Here is a 24,543-nt window from a genome sequence, read left to right as displayed (position 1 = left end):
GGCTCTGCTAAATATTTCAAAGTCTAACTCATTACTTAATTGCATACCAACCAAACAACCATGCTGAAAGCAACATGAAATGCCTGATTTGATTTTACAAGGTATTGTACATAATACTATACACAGAATGAAATAAAAAAAAACAGGAATACTTGGAATGCTGATTCTTTGGTAAAAGGCTGAAGACTATGGACAAAATAATGGACTCAAGACCATAAAGCATTGGGCTCTGATTCAGGAGATAACCACAGGCGCACACATTTATATTTCATCTCCAAGAACTGATAACACAGTTCAATAAGCTGGACTTGTTGCAAAATGGGAGACCTAGGGCTGATTCCTGAACCACATTTTTGCCCCCCAGAGACAGAGCTGCAGATAAAGTAGTGCAGTGATCATGTCCCTGAGGAAGCTGAGCCCTAGTCATGAAACGGAAATACCTGTGATCAAACATAAGATATATGATAGGGGATCTCTGGGTAAGGTATCATCTATTTAATGACTAGGCTATTGATGGGATGAAAAAAAAGCCAACAGAAAACATTCATTTTAACTATACTATCAGTCAAAATGTTGTGAGTATAGTATATACTATGAGTATCAACCTTAGGCCCCCTTTTATCAAGCTGTGTTAGGGGTTTTTATCACAGGCTGCTGCGGTAAAAGCTCTGATGCTCCGAACGTCAGAGTTTTTACCGCAGTGGCTCATGATTAAAAAAACCCTTAACGCAGCTTGACAAAAGGGGGCCTTAATTCTGTAATTCAAAAGTACTTTTGAAGAAGAACTAGATTTTCTGTTGAGGTCTAATCAAGACCTGCTAATAGAAAGGATCTAGGATGGGTTGGAATGTTGCCATGGAAAGGGCTCCTGGTATCTGCCAATCCCCAAATTGATAATGTACATATTCAATGCTTGGCTTCTCTGCTGAAACCACCAATTCTTGCCAGCAGAAATGACAGCTTTAGTGAGGTGGGGTCTCTGCCCACTGAAAAATGGACAACCACCACCCAAACATTTTATACTAATGCACATTATGAACAGCTCTTCAGACAACTGAAAGCCAGTATAAATATATAGTATAGAGATAAAATTTTCTATCTGCAAAATAGAGAAAATAGTCAAACATACGTATTTGCATTTTTCTGTTTAGAAGAAAGATTCTGCCACTTTTAATTGCATTCACATTATTTTAATTCATTTGAATAATAGTTACAGATAAACGGATTCACTCCATATACAATTACCAATACTTCTTTTATACAGGTCATATTCCAATACATCAACACTTATTTACACATACTTATGTACATAAAAATCTTTCTAAAGTCAGTGCATTGTCAATAAGTTTTTATACAAGAATTTACAATGTGATGTAGTTAACATTTAATTTAATAAATCTCCTGCTAATTTATCAATTAATTTAAGTAAAAATAATTACAGCCAGTGAAACACAGAGATGGGCTGAAAAAATGTGAGCCAGATTGTAAAACTCACCCTAGACAGGCAGTTTCCCATAGGCTGTATCGATCATACCCTGAACTCAGGACCCAGTGGGTCCTGTCTTCAGGGTATGCTAAGAGAGGACTGTGGATTGGAGCCAGTGACTGTTTTAAATACCAGCCCCCCCTTTTGAAACTCAGTTTTAATTATTTTGAGGACAGAACCCATTCACAACAGAGAAACCTTATTCAATCACCAATGCAAGGCTTGCAATTGATTTCTACAGCCCTGACATAGTGAGAACTTACTGCCAGATTCTATAAAAGATGCCTATGTTAGGCGCCTACATTAATTACCAAAACGAGCTTTAACAAGCTCATAATTGCTAAAAAGATTTACTCTCTCCTTTACAAAGCCGTGCTAGCGTTTTTAGTGCCAGCCACTGCGGTAACAACTCTGATGCTCATAGAATTCCTATGAACAGCGAAGCTGTTATCGCTACGGACAATGCTAAAAACGCTAGCGTGGCTCTGTAAAGGAGGGGGTTAATTGGTTGATAGGTGCCTAAACAATTCTATAAATGGTAGGCACCTATTGGATAAATGGGCGTGTTTAGGGGTAGAGACAGCGATAGGCACCATTATGCGGGATTTTGAAAAGAACTTAGGTGCCTGCAATGTAGGCCAGTAAACCCTGGCCTTTGATACGGCCCCTAAGTTTTGTGATAGGCGCCATAAAGCGCAATTTGACACACGGCCAGTGCCTTTTTTCAAGGTGCCTGCCAATTTAGGGGCCGTTTATGGAATCTGGCCCTTAATGTCTGGTCTTACTGTATGAATAAGGCTCCATATGTGGAATTGCAGTGACATTAAATGCCACCTTTACAGTATACACAAATTAAAAAGGAACAGCATTTCAAGAGTAGATTTTACCACAAAAAAAATCACAGATTGTATGGTGGCTACAGTGTACCTTTATGGAAATATTCTGCAAAAATAATGTACAGATCGTGGGGGAACCAGTAACAAGCTCAATGTTGAATTTAACTGGTTTTATTTTTGTGATAAAGGATGATGATTTGATACACTTTGCCCAGGAGAAATTCTCTGTATTCAGGATAGGTCTTGTGATTGCAATCTAGGCTATGATTTTTCTGCTCATCTCTAACATACACAAAAGACCAAATAACATTAGCAGATTATGTTACCTGCATAAATGAGGGAGGAAATAAAAGGAGAGAGGGGCTATAAGTAATCTGGAAAACTGTCACTTCCTTATGAAGTTTGTCCTTTCTGGAACAGACACACTGTTAGAAACATTTTTTGTTTGAATGGCATGTATTTTTAATACACACTAAACACTTCTTAAGGGTTTACTATTTTAAGAGCACTCTATTACGGCTGAAGGAATACAGTAAACAGGGAGAAACACTTTAGGTCAACGACAATACTCATGTTTAAGAAAACAGATAAAATATTCCCTTTCAGATACACTTTGTTTTCTTTTTATACTAGGACAGGGTATTCACTAGTACTCTGGTTTTGGCATTGCTGTAAAAAGCAATAGAGATATCTCCTGCATGAAAAACAACAGAAAATACAAATGACAGATTTCTAACAACCTGAGTAATAGTTTAAGATTCTGTTGTATTTTGAGAAATGCAATATTGGTGGAACATGGGAATTAATACTAGAGAGAAGAAGAGAAAGTACCTTTTTTGACAGGTAACCAACCTGCTCTTCATCTTACTAGGAAATTGCTCAACAGGAAATACCCAAGCCAGAGGTTATAACCATCATAAAATATTTTTTTTACAAAAAAGAACTAAAACTAGGTTTGATTCAAACCTTTTCGGTTGGGGCACATTTCCAAAAAGAAAACATTTATAAACTGAGAAAAAAGTCAAATTGAACAATATATATGGGTTTGGTTCAAGGCATACACTGTCTTTAGGTGGAAGATACAGACAGAACCTCAGAGTCAAGGCTCCTTCCCACAAGTACACTGTAGGGTGCCAGCAGCTAACATTTCATGACTAGTCACACACTGTTTTCTGAGTTTTCAATCATTCACAATTGAGATTCAGATCTTCTGGCTCTCACCTGACCCCTTGGCAATCACCCTCCTCCTCTAAAAAAGTATTTACTCAAATTCAAGTAAAATAAAAATCACATTCAGTACACTATTTTTTTTAAAAAGCCTGCTCAAAATGCTCTATTTCTTTTGTTCCAGTGTTAAATAACTAAATAGGGCCCATTTCAGTCATGAGTTAACTCACAAAAACATGACAGCCAAAAGCTTAAGTCTAAGTAAATTTGATTTAGCATTTTGATCTGTGGAAAGTGCTGCATCTAACCAATACATAGACAAGTAGTCTGCTTTAAATCAAGTCCTCAATAGCTCATCAAATGAGTCAAATTCAAACTAAAAATGGCAAAATTTAATATATATTGTATAGGCAGAAAATGCACTTTCCATTTTAAACAGAACTCAGATTAAACATGAACTTATCTGTCTGGTATTTCATTACTATGTGTACAGCAGCTGTAAGGTATTTCAAATGTGATTTTTTTTGCATGAATAATAATTTTTTTTTAATTCATTCTGTGGAAAATCATGTTATATTTTATATTCACTCCAGGAGACTAACTGAATATATGGTACGGGGCGATTTTCAAAATGGTGTGGGCAAGTGCAAATTCCACATGTACTTTTAAGCACTTTTTCTAAGGCTACCTTTTCTGTCCAAAATAAGGCACAGAGGGCCCTTTGTACTAAAGTGTGAAGTGACTTGCATTAATGCCAAAAACAGTGCAAGTGGATTGGAAATACAACAAAATACCAAAATGCATGAGACATGCTGTTTTGGTGCCAAGTAGAAATTTGCAAAGACACTTCCGAAAGTACACTTCACTATAGTAAAATTTCCCACAAAGCTCACCAAGCATTTATGTAAATTTTGCATGAATCAGCAGCTGTGATGCAGAATCATGCATAGCAACTCATTGATGTATTCTTTCAAATGACATTGCTAAAGAATTAAAGGTTCTCAGGCCTGAATTGGAGGTCTCTCTGAACCCACTTCCTCCATGAGGACTTCAACATCCTGGTAGCCCAGTGGACCAGACCAGACTAGACTTGGCCTCTAGCCAGTCTGTACTCCACACTCTGCCCCAATGCCTGCATGACCCCAACACCACTCTCTGGGTCTATACATGTCATGTACATGACCCCTAGTGGTAGTACCTCAAAACTACTGTTATGAGTCCATGGTGCCATTTTGCAAAAGTCAGCTACGGGAAGAAGGAGCAAGTGGAAATTGCTCCTGCCCCCATGGACTTCTAGGGTGAGTTGGGCTGTAATAGTGATGGAGACAGGGGAATAGGATAGGGTGGGGAACTTTTGGAACAGGGTAGAGTTTTGAAAGGGTGAGGCTTCAGGGGGGCCTCAGAATATATTTTATCCATAGTTCAGTCTGGTCCAGTCCACTGGGCCACCAAAGTGTTGAGGCCACCCTAGGAGAAGGAGGTTCTAGGAGACATCCAATTCATGCTGGAGCACTGTCTAATTCTTCAGCACCACCTCACAAAGGGACACTTTTAAAACAGTTAAGAACTTTGCATGTTCTGGGCTGTGCCAACACATGGAATTTTTCATGCAAAATGTAGTTAATGGCTGTAAATGGGCCGATGGCTCACTTACACCCCCCTAGCTAAATTTTGTACAAATGGGTTACTAATCCACAAACATTTATGTAGGTTAGTACATAGGCCCCTTGGTTAAAATAAAAATACTATGAGCTTCATTGTGTCCTCTGACCTAACCCTGCTCCAAGAATATGCTGTAAAAATGTGTGTGTGTAAAACAAGGCACAAATACTCTAACCTATAAAGAGAGTGGACAATTTTCAGAAGCCTATTCATCTGTGTAAAATGGCTTTGAAAACTGCTCCTGTTCTCTAAACAATCAAATAATCTGCTATTATTAATACTTGAACTTTTTTGTGACATACAACCCTTTTCTAATTTACAGTGGCAAGGCAAATGGGAGCTCCTTGAAATAAGTTCTGATATTGTAAAGACAAAACAGGACGAATGACTGATGCAAATATATTTGAGGAATTCTTTTACCCTATTCCAACTCAGTATACTGTGCTTCAAAAAATTAGTTTTCTGGATACAGATATCTCCCTCCCTTCCCCTCCCCTCCCTTATTTTTCCCCTTGAGTTTGTCATTGGATTGCTTTTATGCTTCACTTATATATTCTGACTGTCATCATTCCCCTTGTATGTGCAAAATATAAATAAATATACAGTTAAAAGGGGTCTCTGTTATATGGTATTATTGCAAATATACTGTTGATGCATTAACTGGGCCAAAGATTGTACCTGGGGAGCAAAATCTAGGGGTATGGGAAAGGATGCCAGATCATTCCATTACAATGGTCTTTTAATATATATTCTTTTGGTGTCCAAGACAGATCCCAGACTGCAGCTTTCTTATCCCTTTTGCATTTTTCTTTTGGATAGTTAAGAGTGTTTTGCAGTCTGATCTCTTAGTATGAGACTCTATCCTTTTAAGAGCAGCGGATCTCAAAATTCAGTCCTTATTTCACAGCTTTGAATGTGGTACCAGAACTGGTCACCGACAGAAGGGCAGACCTTAGAGACATTGTAAAAATGGCATCCATGCAGTATTAGCAGCAGTCACATTCCCAATACTACAGTATCCTGTTAAAATCAAAGATAAAAAGGACTGATTTTTAAAACCAATGCTGTTTGCAAAGCTATAACCTCCTACCGTGATGATGGTAATATTAAAAGATCATTTTTAAGAAGTACAGTAGTCCTCCTGTGAGAAGACTGGAATTGTACCAAAGTTTTTATGGTGAGTTGGTGTAGAGCTGCTGAGAGTGGAGCCTACAATCATAGGAACATCTTCCTCCTTTAATGGGACCAAAACTGATATCCACATTTGATCGGCCAAAATGAGACATCTAGCATTTCTGGCGTTTGCTGCTTGTGTTAATTTCACATGCACAATGGAGTATACATGAGCATTCTTTGGAAGGTGCTAAGCTAATGTTTAACAAAACGTATGACGTTTTCAGTCTACTTAGGATTGTTGCTTTCAAAACAAAGTTACATATGTTGTGAAAAGTTTGGAGATTTTTGCATGGGTAAGGACTGCCTTCACCTCCTCACAAAAATGTTTCACAAAAACAGCTGGCAATTTATCTTGAAAATGAATAGACATTATGCCTTCATGGTCTATTTTCACTCATGGAAGAAACTAAATTTAAATGAACAAATGTTCCACTCTGTGTTCTCTCAATGCAAATAGAGCTTCTTGCAAAGGAGCAGGTTCTGAAACTTCCTGCTGCCTTCCATTTGATTAGAAATGGAAATGGCTGATTTTACTATTTTGTCCATTTACTTAGTGATCTTCCAGTGAAAAGCACCACCACCACCCCAGTATTTCTCCCTTGTGTTTGATCAGCCTATCCACCTCCCACTCTGTTCATGTTGTAAACTACCAGGCAGTGAAAGGGCCAAACATAGCAACTATTACAAGATAGCAAGATGCAATCACTAAAAAACCAATATGAAACCTCCAACCCTTCTATAGATCTCAGTAGCTGTCAAAACAACTCTCTTTGCCAACAGGTACAGATCTAGTTGTGATTCATTAATGAATGAGAATGTATAACTGAACTGTGTGCAGAGAATTTTGAACTCTCTAACCCCCCCTTTTTTTACAAAGCTGTAGTAGAGGGTTTTAGCGTAGGCTGGCGAGACATAAGCTGCGATGCTCATTCAATGGCTATGAGAGCATCAGAGCTTTTACCGTGCCAGCCTCACTAAGACGCTCTATTGCGGCTTTGTAAAAGAGGGGGCTTATGCATGTGGCAAACGCCCTGCTGAAAATGGCCCTTAAGTAATGGTAACACTCTAAAATTCCAGTCTTCTGAAGCATCTTTGTGCACAATACATCAAACTAGCTTTTGAATAAAAATAACAATTATCATTAGTCAATAAAATTAAAAAAAAAAAAAAATCCAAGGCTTCAGGAAGAAGGAGGTAGCAGATCATGTTGCCCATTGACAACACTACAAATGATTTATCTGGAGTAGGACAAACGGATCCTTAGAATCTTGTTAAGAAATCAATGAACTCTATGCTATTTTGTTTAGCTCTTCCTCAGACTACTTCATTTAGCTCACATTTGGTCCTGGCTGGCTTGCACTCAAACAGCTGTCTACAAGTCATATGGCAGACTTCTTTTTGGCTTTTCTCACATTATAATAGTCAGAACAGGTAGTGAGTGAGAGCAACAAAAACACTAATCCACGCTAACTAATGGCTCTGTAAGTGGGATCGTTTTCTTGTGCTTCAGTGTCAAAAGATAAACTGAACAAATTTAGCCCATCCACTTCTTTTTAAAAATGTTGCCAAATAGTGGCTTTGATGTCCTTTGCACTCTCACGTCAGACTGCACATGGAAGAAAGCTTGATCACTGTAGCACGCAATACTTCTTATAATCTGATTCAAAATCCTCATCCATGCTGCTTGTGTCTGCCATCTTCTTGCCATCTATCTTTGGCAGAAATTGTGCATAGTCAACCCCCTGCTGCTCATAGAACAGAATGTAGGCAGAGTCTGTGTCAATCTCATCAGGGTGGAGCTCCTGCAAAACAGATGGGAAGTTAGAAGAGGTACAAATGCAAATTCTTAATATATTTTATTTTTACTAAAAGACATTGGCACTCATTTTCAAAGAAGATAAATGTCTCAAAATGACCAAAACAATCACAATTTTTGAACAGGCAGAATTTGGACTTTCTCCACTGAGTTCATCCAAATAGCAAAGGGGGGGGGTGTCATATTGTGGGCATATTTGGACTGTACTAGTGTGGCTCATGTCTGAGTTAAAATAAGATGCATTGAATGACCAGCTGACCACTGGATGGATTAAGGCTTGACCCCACTTTAATCCCCCAGTGGTCATCTGGTCTCACCTGCTCCCCTAAGAACTGAAACGGAAAGAAGATACAAGGTATTATGGTCAAAGCCAACAGAGCAGCAAGCAGCTCCCAGAAGTAGCCTAGCAGTCAGTGCAGTGGACTATGAAGAAGGGGATCCAGGTCTTGACTCCTCCTAGTAGCATATTTGTAGTGGAAATTGTGAGCCCTCCAAAACCATTAAATTACCTACTGTACCTAAATATAGGAGACACCAGCAAAGTGGAAGGCGATACACAAATCAAAATTAAGGCATTATGGTGGGAACCATACCTGGCTGCCACTGTTTAAATTCCATTTCACAGACCACTAGGCTGCCCCTCTGATCTGCAGGGATGTCTAGTTTCAAGTTTATTGACTTTTAATATACCGACCATCGACAAGTATCTGGCCGGTTTACAATAAAAATTTAAAAATTAAAAAAAAAAAGAGATAAATACTTATGTGACCTTAAACACATTCAGAGCACTGAAGATCTCACAGTGTTTTTACTTAAGGTCTCTATCCACAATACCTATATACGCATGAGAATAGTAGAAAATCTCATGCCCTATTTACGTTCCCCTTCAGTCAAGGGCTGTAAAAGTAAGAAACATCATGGCATTGTCTTTCCTACCAAGCAGTTTGCTATGACAAAGATTTTAGTCCATTATTAATTAGATCTACGTCTTACCAACATTTTAGAAAACTGTTGAAAACTTTTCTTTTTTCTAAATTTCTGATCATCTAAATTGTTACTATTACTTAGCTCATTTAACGTATTTTCACTCCATTTATTCTTTCTTTCTTTTCAAGACCGCTTCTTTTCTATCTAACGATGTGAAGAAAGAAATTTAAACACATATTGCAGTGTTTCCTGTTGGACTATATACTAGGTCTTGTGAAAATTGATTCACTGAATTAAGAAACACTGTGAAGATTACTGAATGCACTGTTTCATGGAGTAAATATAAATTCTATGCACCTACTATAAGAAATAATGAAATTGGCCCCTTTGAGATTAGAAGAACATGTTTTATGAAGAATATTTATGGAGAATTTTTTTAATGAAAGGAAAAATATAATAAGAGGATAGATAAGAATAGAAATTAAATAATAAAGTAATATTAAAAGAAGGGGGAGGTGGTTTAGCCTATGATTGAAAATGAGAGTGAATTGTTGTGATCCTACGGAACTATGCAGTCACTCTGAGGCTATTTTCCCACCTATAGTATGATAAAGTGTTAGTATAATCTAGATATTTAAGGGTGGAAGATATAGTATATAGACTGTGTTTCAATGATATGAGATTTTTATAGTGTAACTTACATTGAAAGTATATTTATCCGTAGTTGCGTGTTTATTATTTGGATTTGTCACTTTAGAAAATGGCTCTCCTTTGTAGACGTCTTCTATGTGAGCACATCCTTCTTTAGAACCATTTTCCCTGTTCAAAAATGGCTCTAAAATGGATTTTGTGGGGAGTGGGAGGGACATAATGAGCCAATCATTCCAATTCTGACTTGAATTGGGAAGAGGAAAAGGTTATTTCCCAGGGGTAGGGCCTTGTGGCGCTTCATAGGAGGGGGAACCAGACCATGACTGGAGTAGGAAGTGTGTCAGAAGGCCCAACTTGAGGGTACCAGAAAGCCAGTGGGTGTGCTGCACTAAAACAGTATATTTTGGTAGCTGTGATACTAGACTGTTAGTACCACAGCTGCACTTACTGTCTCTTCTAGAGATGGCGATAAGCTCAACAATATTATCAACAGTTATAACAGCTAGCGCATTGTATGAACCCAAGCACTTTCACAGCTAGCCACAACTCCACCTGCCTAGGTCATGCCCAGATTCTGTTCACTTCCGCATTAGGTGGCTTACATGGGATTTTTCCTGCAGGAGGCAGTAGCATGAGACTGTGCTGCTGTCTACCACAGCATAAACCCAACGTTAGCTGCTTAACACAGCTTAGTAAAAAGGGGCTTAAAGTGAAATCTAAAAACACTCCCCAAAATTTCAGAGATTTCAAGAAGGATTTTAACACCCAAATCAATGGGATCATTCTTGGGTTTGATTCAAAATCTTTTAAAAATATTATTCTAAATGTTTTCACATTTATTTTTAATTATTCTGGGTTTTGGTTTTTTAAAGGAATTTTTGCATCCTTTTAAATACAATATTCTTTCTCACCAATTATCATCAAGTGCACTTCCTTCTTTCTTATTTAGTTTCTTGGTTCAATACTCTCCGCAAAGAACTCTTCAATCATCCCAACAACAGTTATTGGTCGTTCCCTTATTTCGGCAATTATTTCTTGATGTTCACAGGAACTCTTCATTCTCTATCATGTCTCCTATCCTCTGGAATTCTTTACCTTACTATATCCGCACTGAACGTTCATTTTTTACATTTAAAATGCAATTAAAGGCATATTATCTTTCTCTGGCATTCTGCTTATAAAGCAATAGACGCGGGCAGAAATTGAATATGTTTATATTTTTACCCTTACCTTATATGTTTTTATCCCTTCCCTACTCCTCTGCTTTCATTGTAATCAACCCATTCTTTTCTTTTCCTTATGTTTCTAAATTTGTCCGTTCAGTAGTAACTTTAATTTGTTATGTTTGATATTTGCAGTATATCAAATAAACTGAACTTGAACAAAGCGACACTGGTGGAATACAAGTCATGCATCAGAATTTTGAACGAATTGAATGGGAGAGAGATGGTTTAGTGGAAGACCTGTGAAGCAAGTTGCAGAAGTGTGCTTAGAAAGGGAAGGTCAGATTTTGGTGATATTATAGAGAAAGAAACAAGAGGCTTTAGCCGTCTGTTGGATTTGTGCAGAGAAAGAGAGAGAGAGGTCAAAGATGACTCAGATTTCGAGCTGACAAGACAGGGAGAGTGTTATTCACAGAAATAGAGGATGAGGGAAGAGGAGATATGGGTGGCATCAGTGGATGAGCACAGAGATTGCTATAGTGGTGGTTATTTTGATCTGTAGTAGATATTCTTGACATGGTTTATTTATTTACTTACTTATAAGGGAAAGGGTCTTGATATACCGCCTTTCTGTGGTTATAATCATGCGTTTACATTCAGGTACTTATGTATGCGGCAATGGAGGATTAACATGACTTGCTCAGGGTCAATAAGTTCTAGTAGGAATTAAACTCAATTACCCAGATTCTCAGGCCACTTCACTAACCACTAAGCTACTTCTCCACTCCCAATAGGCACTGACCAAGTAATCAATCAAGTTTTGTAGCAGCCAATAACATTTGCCTATGTTGTTAAAGTGGAAAAGGTCATATGATCCTATGTGCAACGGGTAACATTATTGTCCTTTATTTGCAAGTTTTTTAAACTTTTATTCAACATATAATAATTTTTATTCCTACAATATAGATGATCTAAAATGATTTTAATTTCTTGCTTTTACAGATGGTTCTCTTTGCCTTGGGTAAGTTTAGGATGGGGGGTGAGGATGGGGGGTGGGGGTGGGGAAGGAAGAGTACATGTACATTCAATTTTCAAATGTACATGTGCTATATTGTGTGCCCTCTTTGGTGCCTGTACAAAATTGTAGATACAGAGAAAGGAAAATTGATTACTTGTAATGTAGGTTTCTTCTTGGATGGCACTACCACACAAATGGAGCCAAATTGGACCACTCTTCCAAAGCTCAGAAGAGTCTAGAATATCTTTGCCCCTGCCCCTCCCTCCCCCCCATGATCACTCCTGGGTATCCCCTACCACTTCCAGCTATCACCCAAAGGCCCTCCTTGGGCCTACCTTTAAATCTCCTGGTGGTCCAGTGGCTCTTCAGTGCAAATTGATTCCCAGTCACTCTTGCCCTTGCCGGTTCCAAAGGCAAAATGGCCTGGCGAGACTATGGTTCCTATGGCCATTTTGAGACTGGAAACAGCATACGCAGGAGCAACTTATTGCTCTTACTTATGATGGCTCCAATCTCAAAATGGTCACCAGGACCTCTCACAGCAGTTTCACCAGGCTACACCATTTTGGCTGCAGAACTGCATGAGGGATTGCTCTTACCCTGAAGAGTCAGAAGACTTAAAGGTAGGCCCAGGAAGGGCCTTCAGGTGATGGATGTAGAGTAGGTATGGGCGCCAACACAGTTTTCAATGGGCTCACTGAGAATGATTGCAAGGAAGACAGGTGGGGGCATTGAGAGTGATTGTGGAGGGGGGAAGGAGGAGAAGAGAGAGTTTCATTTTAGTTGAAACAAGCTGTAAATTTTAGGTGCTGGTTCAATTTGGGGCAAAATAGAGTCCAGGTTTCATTCACCCTCTTGTGTTAGACACCCTTGGGTAACCCTAGTCTGATCTTAATTATTTGGCTTCTTTTCTAAATTAAATATTTTCCTCTTCATGGACCGTATGAAGAAAAGTTAACTTGGATTTTAACCAAAATAACTAAACATATATTTCCACAGTCAGGTGAGAACAGATATCATATCCCCACTGTGATATACATACCTTACAGCTGCTGTCATTGTAGCAGTACCATTTCGCATTTGGGTTTTTGGCATAAGTAACATAATGACCCCCTCCCAGAATTCCTGAATGGCACTAAAAAATAAATCAGTTTTAAACAATATGTTATATTTAACAAAAACAAATGCCAGCAGTCTTAAAAATGTGCTGTTACAAAACACCAAATGGTTCTACTTAAGCCATTTTCATCTTGAAGTTATGAACTTCATCTCAGTTGAGTACAATTGTTAAGTTCCTTTAGTTTAGCAGCTTGCCACCAAAAAACAGAAACTTTTTACACATTTGTGTTGGATATTTAATATACTCTTGCATAATTTCAGTGTGTCCTGGTTCATTAAGTTTCTCTTCTTCTGAGCTGCATTTTAACTATATCACCAATGCATCTCATGGTCTCCAAAAAGGTATGGAAATTTCTTTTTTTTTTTTTCCCCCAAATGTGAGCAGGAAATTTAATGTTGATGAACATTAGGTAAAACTAACTCCAAAACAGAGTTCACTGAACTGACATTAATGCAGCAATTAGTTATCCTAATAGATTGGCTTGAAGACCGTTAAGTATGTGTGGACTTTCCCTTCGAAAAGCAGACGCAAGGCCAATGTTCTAGTACACTTTCATTTTCTCTGAAGCCGATGTCAAAATTTCCTTCCCTTATTCTGTGTCCCAGACAAGCTTCTTTTCTACCACAAGGAAACATATTCGCAAAGGGAGTGGGAACATTTTTATCAACACTTTACTCATGGAAAACACTTTAACCCTTTCAGGACCAAGGGACATATTTGTCCCATAACTTTAAAATCCTATAAATTTTGATTGGGATAGTCTACAGTTCTAAATTTGATATGTACGGATTCCATATGATACTGGTTCCGACATTCATTCATTAGCGTCGTTGCCAGATTGACGAGAAGATTCACTTGCCACACTGTCCATAAGCCAGAAGTGTGATTTTTTTTAAAAAAAAAAAATGATATTTCACAAAAAAAATCAATTTTTTGGCATCTGCAAGCCCTTTTTACCATAAAAATGTCGTCAAAACCACAAAAATTGGCCTACGATCCTTATGGTCCTGAAAGGGTTAAATAGCTCTTGCCAGTCTCTAACCCCATCGGTAGGGCTAATCCTTGAAATATCACAAATGATGTCCACTTACCGAAATTGCATATAAATTGTAAATAGGTTTACAACCAATGTCTTCTCTTTGGTCATCTGTACTATCTTCATCTGTGGGGGTTTCTGTCTGACCATTGCTACATGTCTTTTGTTCCCAAATGTATCCAGTGACTAATGTCATCTCATTGTCCTTCCCACTGGATAACTCTGTCTGGCTTCCACTCAAACTCTGGGATCTACATACAACATCCGCTTCTTCAGAAATCCCTTTCTGTTCTTGATCAACACCATTCTCTTTACTTCCACACAAGTTTTCTTTGCTGCTTGACAGCTTGTTTTTCCCTCCTAACTGGGGAAGTCGTAGCCGACCTTTACCTCGTCCTAAAGTCCTTGGGCTATTGTTTGGGCTGCTGTTTTTGCTTGAACAGTTCACTCCAGTTTTTCTTCCTGATGATGGAGATGCTGGAAAAACAAAGCCATATTAAATATAACCACAAAAAACCCTCATTCTCTCAGCTCTTTAGAGCAGGAAACTTTTGTACACAAGTAAACTGTCAGTGTACCAAAAAGCAGTGGTTCTGAGTCTAGTGTTTGGAACTAAGAGTAGTGTAGCCAGCTAGTGGGTTAGAGCAGTGGTTCCCAACCCTGTCCTGGAGGAACACCAGGCCAATTGGGTTTTCAGGCTAGCCCTAATGAATATGCATGAAGCAAATTTGCATGCCTATCACTTCCATCATATGCAAATCTCTCTCATGCATATTCATTAGGGCTAGCCTGAAAACCCGATTGGCCTGGTGTTCCTCCAGGACAGGGTTGGGAATCACTGGGTTAGAGTAGCAGGCTGAGAATGAGTTCGACCACTTCCTACCTACATTCTTTATGACCTTAGGCAAGTTGTGCCACACTCCATTACTCCCTCAGCCTATTTAGGGTATTTAGTAACCTGTATTAACACATAATGTGAAATATGTACTAAGAGCCGGTTTCTGCAACCGGTGCCAGTATCGGCTGGTGCCTCCACAATTGGCCCCGGTCACATGTCAATCATGTACTGTCCCCAGTTGAAGAATCGGCGTCACATGTAAAGTAGTTGCTAGAAATGTAGGCCAAGGTTTCCAAGGCCTACATTTCTGGCACTTACCTTTCACATGAATTGCACCTAAGGCTTTACAACGCTTAACACCACTTCCAGCGTTAACCACGCCTACTGTTAGGCATCATAAAACACCTCCATAGGCATGATTCCGGCGCCTACATTTTTTCTTTTAAGAACTTTTTTTTCTTTTTTTTAACAGGAAACAAATATATTATTATAATGCCATTATTTTCAGGAAGGAAAAGATCTCAAGAGCTCTAGGGAGGCAAGTTTTAAAACTTATCTTGCTTTATCTCCAAACTGCAGAGCCATCATTAGTCAAAAAAACCTTCCCTTATTTTAGTTTGGCTTTTTTTATTTATGTCATTTGTCATTACATGCAACAAAGCAAAATAAGGAAAATGAAAAACACACTGCATAATCAATCAATGCAATAAAACAATGCATAACTAAAAAGAAGAAAATTAAATCATATAGTCCACATTATAGGAGTGACTAATTCAGAAGCATATTCTACTAACAGGCAATGGCATTACACTATACTCTAATAGAAACATAGAAACATAGAAACATAGAAATAGACGGCAGATAAGGGCCCACGGCCCATCTAGTCTGCCCACCTTAATGTCCCTCCCCTACCTTTGCCCTGTGAAGAGATCCCATGTGCCGATCCCATTTGGCCTTAAAATCAGGCACGCTGCTGGCCTCAATCACCTGTAGTGGAAGACTATTCCAGCGATCAACCACTCTTTCAGTGAAAAAGAATTTCCTGGTGTCACCTCGTAGTTTCCCGCCCCTGATTTTCAACGGATGCCCTCTTGTTGTCGTGGGACCCTTGAAAAAGAAGATATCTTCCTCCGCCTCGATGCGGCCCGTAAGATACTTGAACGTCTCGATCATGTCCCCCCTCTCTCTGCGCTCCTCGAGCGAGTATAGCTGTAATTTGTCAAGCCGTTTTTCGTATGGTAGATCCTTGAGTCCCGAGACCATCCGGGTGGCCATTCTTTGCACCGACTCCAGTCTCAGCACATCCTTGCGATAATGCGGCCTCCAGAATTGCACACAGTATTCCAGGTGGGGCCTCACCATGGATCTATACAATGGCATAATGACTTCCGCCTTACGACTGACGAAACCCCTTCGTATGCAGCCCATGATTTGTCTTGCCTTGGACGAAGCCTGCTCCACTTGATTGGCAGACTTCATGTCCTCACTGACGATTACCCCCAAGTCTCGTTCTGCTACCGTTTTTGCTAGGATCTCGCCATTAAGGGTATAAGACTTGCATGGATTCTGGCTGCCCAGGTGCATAACTTTGTATTTTTTGGCATTGAAGTTGAGTTGCCATGTCCTAGACCATCGCTCCAGTAGGAGTAGGTCGTGCATCATGTTGTCGGGCACTGAATCTTCGTCTGTTGTGCATTTGCCCACTACATTACTCAGTTTGGCGTCATCGGCGAATAATGTTATTTTACCTCGAAGCCCTTCTGCCAAGTCTCTTATAAAGATGTTGAATAGGATTGGGCCCAAGACTGAGCCCTGTGGTACTCCACTAATCACCTCTGTCATTTCGGAGGGGGTGCCGTTCACCACCACCCTTTGGAGCCTACCTCCAAGCCAGCTCCCAACCTATTTCGTCAATGTGTTACCTAATCCTATAGAACTCATCTTGCTCAGTAACCTGCGGTGTGGTACGCTATCGAATGCTTTGCTAAAGTCCAGGTACACGATGTCCAGGGACTCCCCAATATCCAGCTTCCCCGTTACCCAGTCAAAGAAGCTGATCAGGTTGGATTGGCAGGATCTCCCCTAAGTAAATCCATGTTGTCGGGGATCCCGTAGATTCTCTTCATCCAGGATCTTATCTAATTGGTGTTTGATTAGAGTTTCCATTAGTTTGCTCACTATCGATGTTAGACTCACTGGTCTGTAGTTTGCTGTCTCCATCTTTGAGCCTTTCTTGTGGAGTGGAATGACGTTAGCCGTCCTCCAGTCCAACGGGACGCTGCCTGTACTAAGGGAGAGGTTGAAGAGCGCGGACAGTGGCTCCGCCAAGACATCACTCAGCTCCCTAAGCACCCTGGGGTGCAGGTTGTCCGGCCCCATTGCTTTGTTAACCTTGAGCTTTGACAGCTCACCGTAGACACTGCTGGGCGTAAACTCAAAGTTACTAAACGGGTCAACTGAGCCAACCCTTGTATGTAGCTGAGGGCCGAGCCCTGGCGCTTCTCGGGTGAAGACTGAGCAGAAGTATTCATTTAATAGTTGGGCTTTTTCCGAATCCTTTTCCACATAGTCTCCGTCTGGTTTCCTAAGACGTACAATCCCGCCTGAGTTTTTTCTTCTATCACTGATATACCTGAAGAAGGATTTATCTCCCTTCTGGATGTTCTTTGCTAGAGACTCCTCCATGAGGAATTTAGCCTCCCTGACTGCTGTTTTGACGGCTTTTGATTTGGCCAGGTAGTCTGCTCTAGAGTCCTGCTTCCCTAATAATACAACCCGTTAATAATAAAATTAAGAATCAATTCTCTGAAGTAAAGGTTTATCTAACAAAAAAAGACTAAATGAGAAGGGTCCTAAAATATATATCTATTGTTCCCATAACTGACCAGGCACTTATTAGGAAATCTAAGGAAAAATGATACTCCCACAGCCAAGACCTTACCCTTTAGCTGTAGGAACTGCTTTCTAAGAAGCTGAGTACGCCTGGCCACATCTTGGAAGATTAGGTTATACCTTCGATAATCTTCTTTCTGTTAGTCCCTGTAGGATTCCATATGTTAGGTGTTCAATCCCAACCCATAATCCAGGAGTTGCAGAAATCCAACTTTTCTGAGCACATGCTCCACCCCCTTAGCATGAGAGCTAGCAAACATATCCAATTAAGTCCCAAAACAAAGAAAAATATATGAACAAATCCAGGAAAAGGGGGTAAGGGGGGGGGGGAAGATCCCCAACAATATCAACAAGTCTTGAACTGGTCTGCTCTGCAAAACATGAACAAAGTAATAAACAGGCACAAACGCAATTCAGAAACATTGAGGAACAATGTAGAACTAACCTGCTGTGTGCAACGAGCACCCCAAGAAAGACCTTTGGTAATGCATACTCACAGAAAACTCCCCAGAGCATCTGTCAACAGGCTGGAAAGCATTCCAGTCTGTAAGGGGAATCATCAAGGCATAAAGAAGCAGGCTATTCCAAACAACTGAGTATACACAGAGAGGGCGAGCCAAATGGAATCTTACAGGGACTAATAGAAAGAAGAGTATGTAGGTATAAACCCAATCTTCCTAATTTTGATGTCTGCACTTATGGCTAGATTCACTAACCTCATGGATCCGTGGCCAGGCACTCAATTCACAACACGTTTGTATGTAAATTATACCGACCGGAGGCACACCCCCAAACCAAACACACGGATGACTGAAGAACAATCCTGACGCATGCACAGACCATCTTTGCCTGTAGATGGTATGCGCATACGCTGGCCCTCCGTAGGACTGCTCATTTGTTGATCTCCCCACACTTCCTGAGGTGGAACAAAAGACAGGATCCTACCCGAGGCTTAACATTAGAACAGTGCTGAGCTGGCAGATCCTAAAACCGAGGTTGCGTTTTATTAAAGACTGATCTGACGTCAGGGCAGAGGATGAGCTTTTTTCCTCCCAGAAGAACTTTCCCTGCCTTCATTTAAGTGATTCCCTCCACCAGCAACTTCTTAAAGGAAGTGATACTGTACTGCCTGAAGCTTTCGTCTTCACTTTCTGAGCTCGTGGTTTTAACCCGCGGATTTAAAGCGGGGCTGCACTGCACCGTGTTCTGGAACAGAACAGAACATGCTGTAGTACAGCCCCGCTTTAACCTGTGGGTTAAAACCACGAGCTCGCACTGCAGGGAAGGGCGGCATCGAGCAGGAGAGTCCTTCCATGTGAGCCAGGAGAGTCGGGGTGGTGAGATCTTTACTACTATTGGCCAGCTTTTTTATTTGCAGTAGCCATTAGTGTGGGTGAGCAGGAGAGTCGGCAAGGATGTAAGCGACTGTTCCTCAGCAGTCGCTTGGTTTTGGATCGACCAGTCCAGTTGGTGTGACTGAATTTGTTTAGTGAATCGAGGCCCTTCCTACTTTGCATGCCGTTTCCCCCTCATTTGCATGCGCGGACCGGATGCGGATACGCTCGGGAGGAAGATTAGTGAATTGGGTCGGGGCTGCAAAGTGGTCGGGACACGATCGGTGGGCTTAGTGAATCTAGCCCAACTGAAAAATTAACCCTGATAAACATCTTATGGGTTGGAAACCAGCTATATTTCACAACCACAAATAGCATCAAAACTCGCAATGGTGGAATTCCCAGTTCAAAATGAAATAAAAATATTGGGAATCATGACTGATTCTGGGCTAACAATGGATCAATAAATTACATTACTCTGCCCACCAGGACGTTATTCCGATCTTTGCTAATTCTCCTGCAATCCGCTGCTGCAAATCAGCAGTGACATTTACTATGCCCACCAGGAAGTTATCCCGGTATTTTTCCTTTAAATCAAGTTCTCTTGCAGTGCGCATGTGCCAAAGAGGCGTGCTTAAGGAGCAGGTTATGCTTCTTGGTGTGCTTCATCGAGCGCGCACAGCAATCTTACTATGAGACAACTCACTACTTCTCGGATATTAATTTTAGCCTTCTCCCACCACTACTCTACATTCAATCTCACACATTCCCGTCTTCTGGGGCTATGGCCCAACCTCACATTCTTTTTTTTTAATTTTTTTTTTTTTTAATAAATTCTTTATTCATTTTTACATTTTACAACAAGTGCTTCAACCCCACATTCTACCACACCACACAACTTATTAACCAGTGTGCAACCTCAAATCATCAATATCCCATACAACCAGCAATGTAAAACAGCACATAACTCCACCTCAAAGACTTTATCCATCAGTCTAATAAACTCAAGATCAATTAGAAATAAACATCACCTATTAAAAGAAATAATTATGCATAACAAGACAGATCTTCTTTGCATAACAGAAACATGGCTAACCAAAGGGGAAGAAACCTTTCTATCACAAATGTGCCCACCTGGTTATCCCTTTAACTACAACCATAAAGGGAAAAGAGGAGGGAGCTTAGCTGTCATATATTGATCCTTAATAAAAATCATCTTTGAAAATTCTCATGGCACTTCCTCCATAGAATACCTTCGATTTAAGATCAATACGACACTTTCTATCAATTTTCTTCTCTTCTATCTCCCACCCCCTCTCACTAAGAGATAATATTTCTACTCTTCAATCCATTATCTTTGACTTTTGTATCAAAGACTCCACACCAATCATTCTAGGAGACTAACATCCGTTTTGATGACAAATGTAATGCATTCACTACAGATTTTCTAACATTCACATCTGACCTTAGATTAAACCCCCTTATCTCAGACCTAATGCATTTATCTAATCTAATCTTCCATTTGTGCTTCACACATACCTATACAGGCTCAAGGTGACAGATCAAGGAGGAAGGGGGAAAGGGGTATGGAGAAATAAGAGATGGGACCCAGAAGTAGGGGAATTATACAGGGGGATATATCCTTGATATGATATTTATCCCTTCTGACCAAAAATTACCGTTTTCTACAAAATCACAAAACTTTGTGTCTTGGTCAGACCACACTCTAATTATATTTACAATACAACTAACCCTTAAATGTTCAATTACTCCTCACAAAAAAACATTACATATAGAGATTATAATAAATTAGATCCGAATGTCATTTCCACAAACCTTAACTTAATAGAAGATATCTTTAAAAATCTCTCTATTGAGGATCAAACTAAAACACATGGAATACAGCAATAAACACCCTTTTGCACTCAATAGCTCCACTTACCAGGCGTATTATCTAAACATGGAACAAAAGGAATTCATGGTATAAGACATGAATTTCCCTAATCAAGAGACAACTACGATCTTTAGAACGAAAATGGAGACAATAAAAAAAACTTTGCCCTCCCTAAATATAATGAGCAAGCTCATTTAAAAAAAATTAAAATCAACCAAGCAAAGAAAAACTATTACTCAAAATGAATAATGAAAGCCAAAAATTCCTTCACACTCTATACAATCTTCAAATCACTCACTACAACTAACAAACCAGATCGAATACCTGCAGTCCAAGAACTAGCCACATATTTCATTGAAAAAATAAAAAACATACAAACTCATTTACATGTCATCTATCCACCAACAGCTTACAGATGTTAGATGAATCTGCAAATCTAACATTTTCAAAATGCACAAAATTCCCTATTCTAACTACAACTGAAATGCAAAGGATAATTCAAAATATGAACTTATCCAGATCTATTAGTGATCCAATTCCACCCTATATTTTAAAATGCTACTACTCAATCTTTGGAAACTATATCCATCACATGATCAAAACCAGTATTTCTACTGGGAAGTCAGAAAGTGCTTGTATCAAAAAGTAAACTGACCTCACTTAAAACCTGTCTATGGAGATTGATCAAAAATTTGGAAGTTGCTCAGAGACGTGAAACTCTTCAGGGAAGGTATATACCTCCCCAGTATGGGTACAGAGTTTACCTTCCACTCATTGCAGCTTTTTCAATAATGATCATGCTCCAAGCCAGGGAAATTTAAAGAATATATCACAGTCTTTTAAAACTACTTCAAAAATGATGGCATTCTTTGTTTGTATGTTTCATGAAAGCAAACATCACTTGAAATAGGTGACTTATAATGCTATTACTTAGCTTTATGAAAAGTTTGGGGTCCCAACGTGGCCCTGTTTCGTTTTTCTTCTTCAGGAGACCCAATTGTAAAAGTACTGAGAGTCCTTTAAAGCTTTAAATAACTATTTTGAATTGGTGATGTAAACACACCTCTGCTGGAAACAGCTACCAATATGGGAGGTTTCAACTGGTATTAGGGATAAAGACTTTAAACAACTAATTTTTCTATTTACGTCTTATCCAGACTTTAGAAGACAATTGAAGATTTATCTATTCTCTAGATTTTTGGCTAACTAAATCCCTCGGATTAATTTTTTGTAAATCACATAGAAATTCATGGTTATGTGGTCTATAAGTTGATTTTTATGTTCTGCTAATGTCAGAGCCCCGCAATATGGAATTCAATGCCTACTCACCTTCGGGAAGAAAACCAATTTAAAGGCATTCTTATTCAAAGACACTTTTGACTTATAACATCCTGATACTGCCTTTTTCCACAGATGTAAATACCCTCTCCCCTGTGTCCATACCCTCTGTATCAGGGGTGTCAAACTCAATCACATAAGGGGCTGTAATCTGAAAAAAAGGATAAGTCGCGGGCTAAATTTTTAATTAAGATAATTAGGGGTCCTTTAATTAAGGTACGCCAACCAATTTAGCATGCGCTAAATGTGCACCTTAATAAAAGGACCCCTAAGTGACTAAGGCTTACCTCCTCTTCTACAAAACTGTGCTAGCAGTTTCTAGTGCAGGCCAAGCGAAGGTAGACACAAGTGAAGAGCAGCAGGCCAGATTTAGTATAAAATTTAAAATGGCTGGCGGGCCAATTTTTAACACACCAAGGGCCAAATTTGGCCTGCGGGCCAGAGTTTGACATGTCTGCTTTATGTCTTTCTTTCCTATTTAATATTGTAATTCTCCCCTCTAATCCCTTGTAAGCACTGTCAGTCTCTTAATATCAATTGAGCATTTATTTTATGTAAATGTGTAACAATTACAGTTTCTATATCCCTCTAATTTATATTTTACAATTGTAAGCCGCTTAGATATTTGATAAGCGAGATAACAAATTTTAATAAAACTTGAAGGCATTTTTTCAAACTTATTTATGTTTAAAGGGCTTGATATACTACCATTTGAAATTTATTAGAAACCAAGCATTTTCATGTGATTGTTCAATCTATGGTGTTATCCCATACTGATTACTGAAATATTGTGTATTTAGTTCTCCCAAAAAACACAAGTAAAAAGACTGGAAATTGTGCAGAAAGCTGCAGCTAAATTGATTTTAGGGAGAAAGCATTTTTTAAAACATGCTTCACCATTCTTTGCCCAACTTTACTGACACATTTAAAGCAAGAATTAAATTTAAACTTTTTGATTTTTGTGTTTAAAAAGCATTATAAAATCTGAGCCCTGGATGTTTGCATGTCCTGTTAAGACATTAGGCTTGCACTCCCAATGAATAAATTATGCCATTTAAAATGAACTAGCAACAGAATTATATTAGGGAAAGGTCTCGAGCTTTGGGATTTTTGCTTTCAGATATTATAAATATTTCTGATCATTTATGATTTAGGGCCCCTTTTACAAAGTCCCAGTAGCAATTCCCGCGCAGCAAATGCAATGCATTGCATTTGCTGCACTGGTAATTGCTACCAAAGTAATGGCAGAAATTTCTTGGAGAGAGTTAAAATTAAATTTTTGATCATTTGAAAGCATACTTTTGGTTTGCTGTTTGGTTTGCTGTCAGTAACTACTATTTAGATTAACTATCTATAACAGGCTGAGCTTGTATAAGTCTATGGATGATTATATAGTAATCATTGATATTATATTATTTTAATTTCACCCGTTATGCTGGATATGTTGATAGAATGATGTAGTGTAATGTTATTGCTCTCCACCTAGAACCCATGGGGCTCATAATCGAAAGAGAAAAACATCCAAAAACTGGCCTAAGTCGGCACTTGGACGAACATTTCTCAAAAACGTCCAAGTGCCGATAATAAAAACGGGTTTTGGACATATTTCTAAACTACCTAGGCCTTCATAGTCAGTGGTGTACCTAGCATATGTGACACCCGGGGACCATCATTTTTTTGACACCCCCCCATCTGTACAAAAAACATGATTTTTAGTAACAAGCCACACGTCACACATGAGTACCTAGGAAAAGGCACCATCTTACATACTGCAGTGAGCAGTACAACATCAATACACCCATTGTAAAACTAAACAAGCCAGACTAGTACAGATCAATCCTACATCGTCAATCCTAACAGAAAACACATGTCTTTCGAACACACAGAAAACACCTTCGCCTAGAATGGAATATGTAATCACAAACTAACCCCTCCCTCTTTTACAAAACTGTACTGTGGATTTTAGCCACGGTGGTTAACAGCTCTGAAGCTCATAGAATTCTGAGTATCAGAGCTGCTACCACCATGGCTGGTGCTAAAAAACGCTCCACAGTTTTGTAAAAGGGCTGGCCCGGAACGTCCTCTCCGATGTCAGAATTGACATTGGAAAGAAGATGTATTGTCGGCGGTGATTAGCAGCAGCAACGGGGAGGTAAGATTGCAGCGGCGCTGACCGGGGGAAAAGAAGG

The 24,543-nt window shown here is 39.4% G+C and overlaps 1 protein-coding gene across 3 annotated transcripts in view; it reads right to left on the bottom strand.

Moving 5' to 3' along the window:
* Positions 1–1,174: 1,174 nt before the first annotated feature.
* The window catches only part of USP32 (ubiquitin specific peptidase 32), a 406,702-nt gene continuing 383,333 nt past the window's right edge, over positions 1,175–24,543 (bottom strand). For all 3 annotated transcript variants that reach the window (XM_033921901.1, XM_033921902.1, XM_033921903.1), the window contains 3 exons: positions 14,114–14,535; positions 12,945–13,037; positions 1,175–8,129 (listed from right to left, as the gene is read on the bottom strand). In XM_033921901.1, the coding sequence (XP_033777792.1) occupies positions 7,956–8,129; positions 12,945–13,037; positions 14,114–14,535 (689 nt within the window). In that variant the 3' untranslated portion in view covers positions 1,175–7,955. The remainder of the gene's footprint in view (positions 8,130–12,944; positions 13,038–14,113; positions 14,536–24,543) is intronic.

Source organism: Geotrypetes seraphini, chromosome 15 (genome assembly GCF_902459505.1).
Source record: "Geotrypetes seraphini chromosome 15, aGeoSer1.1, whole genome shotgun sequence".
Lineage (NCBI taxonomy): Eukaryota > Metazoa > Chordata > Amphibia > Gymnophiona > Dermophiidae > Geotrypetes > Geotrypetes seraphini.
This window is presented reverse-complemented; position numbering and strand designations above follow the sequence as displayed.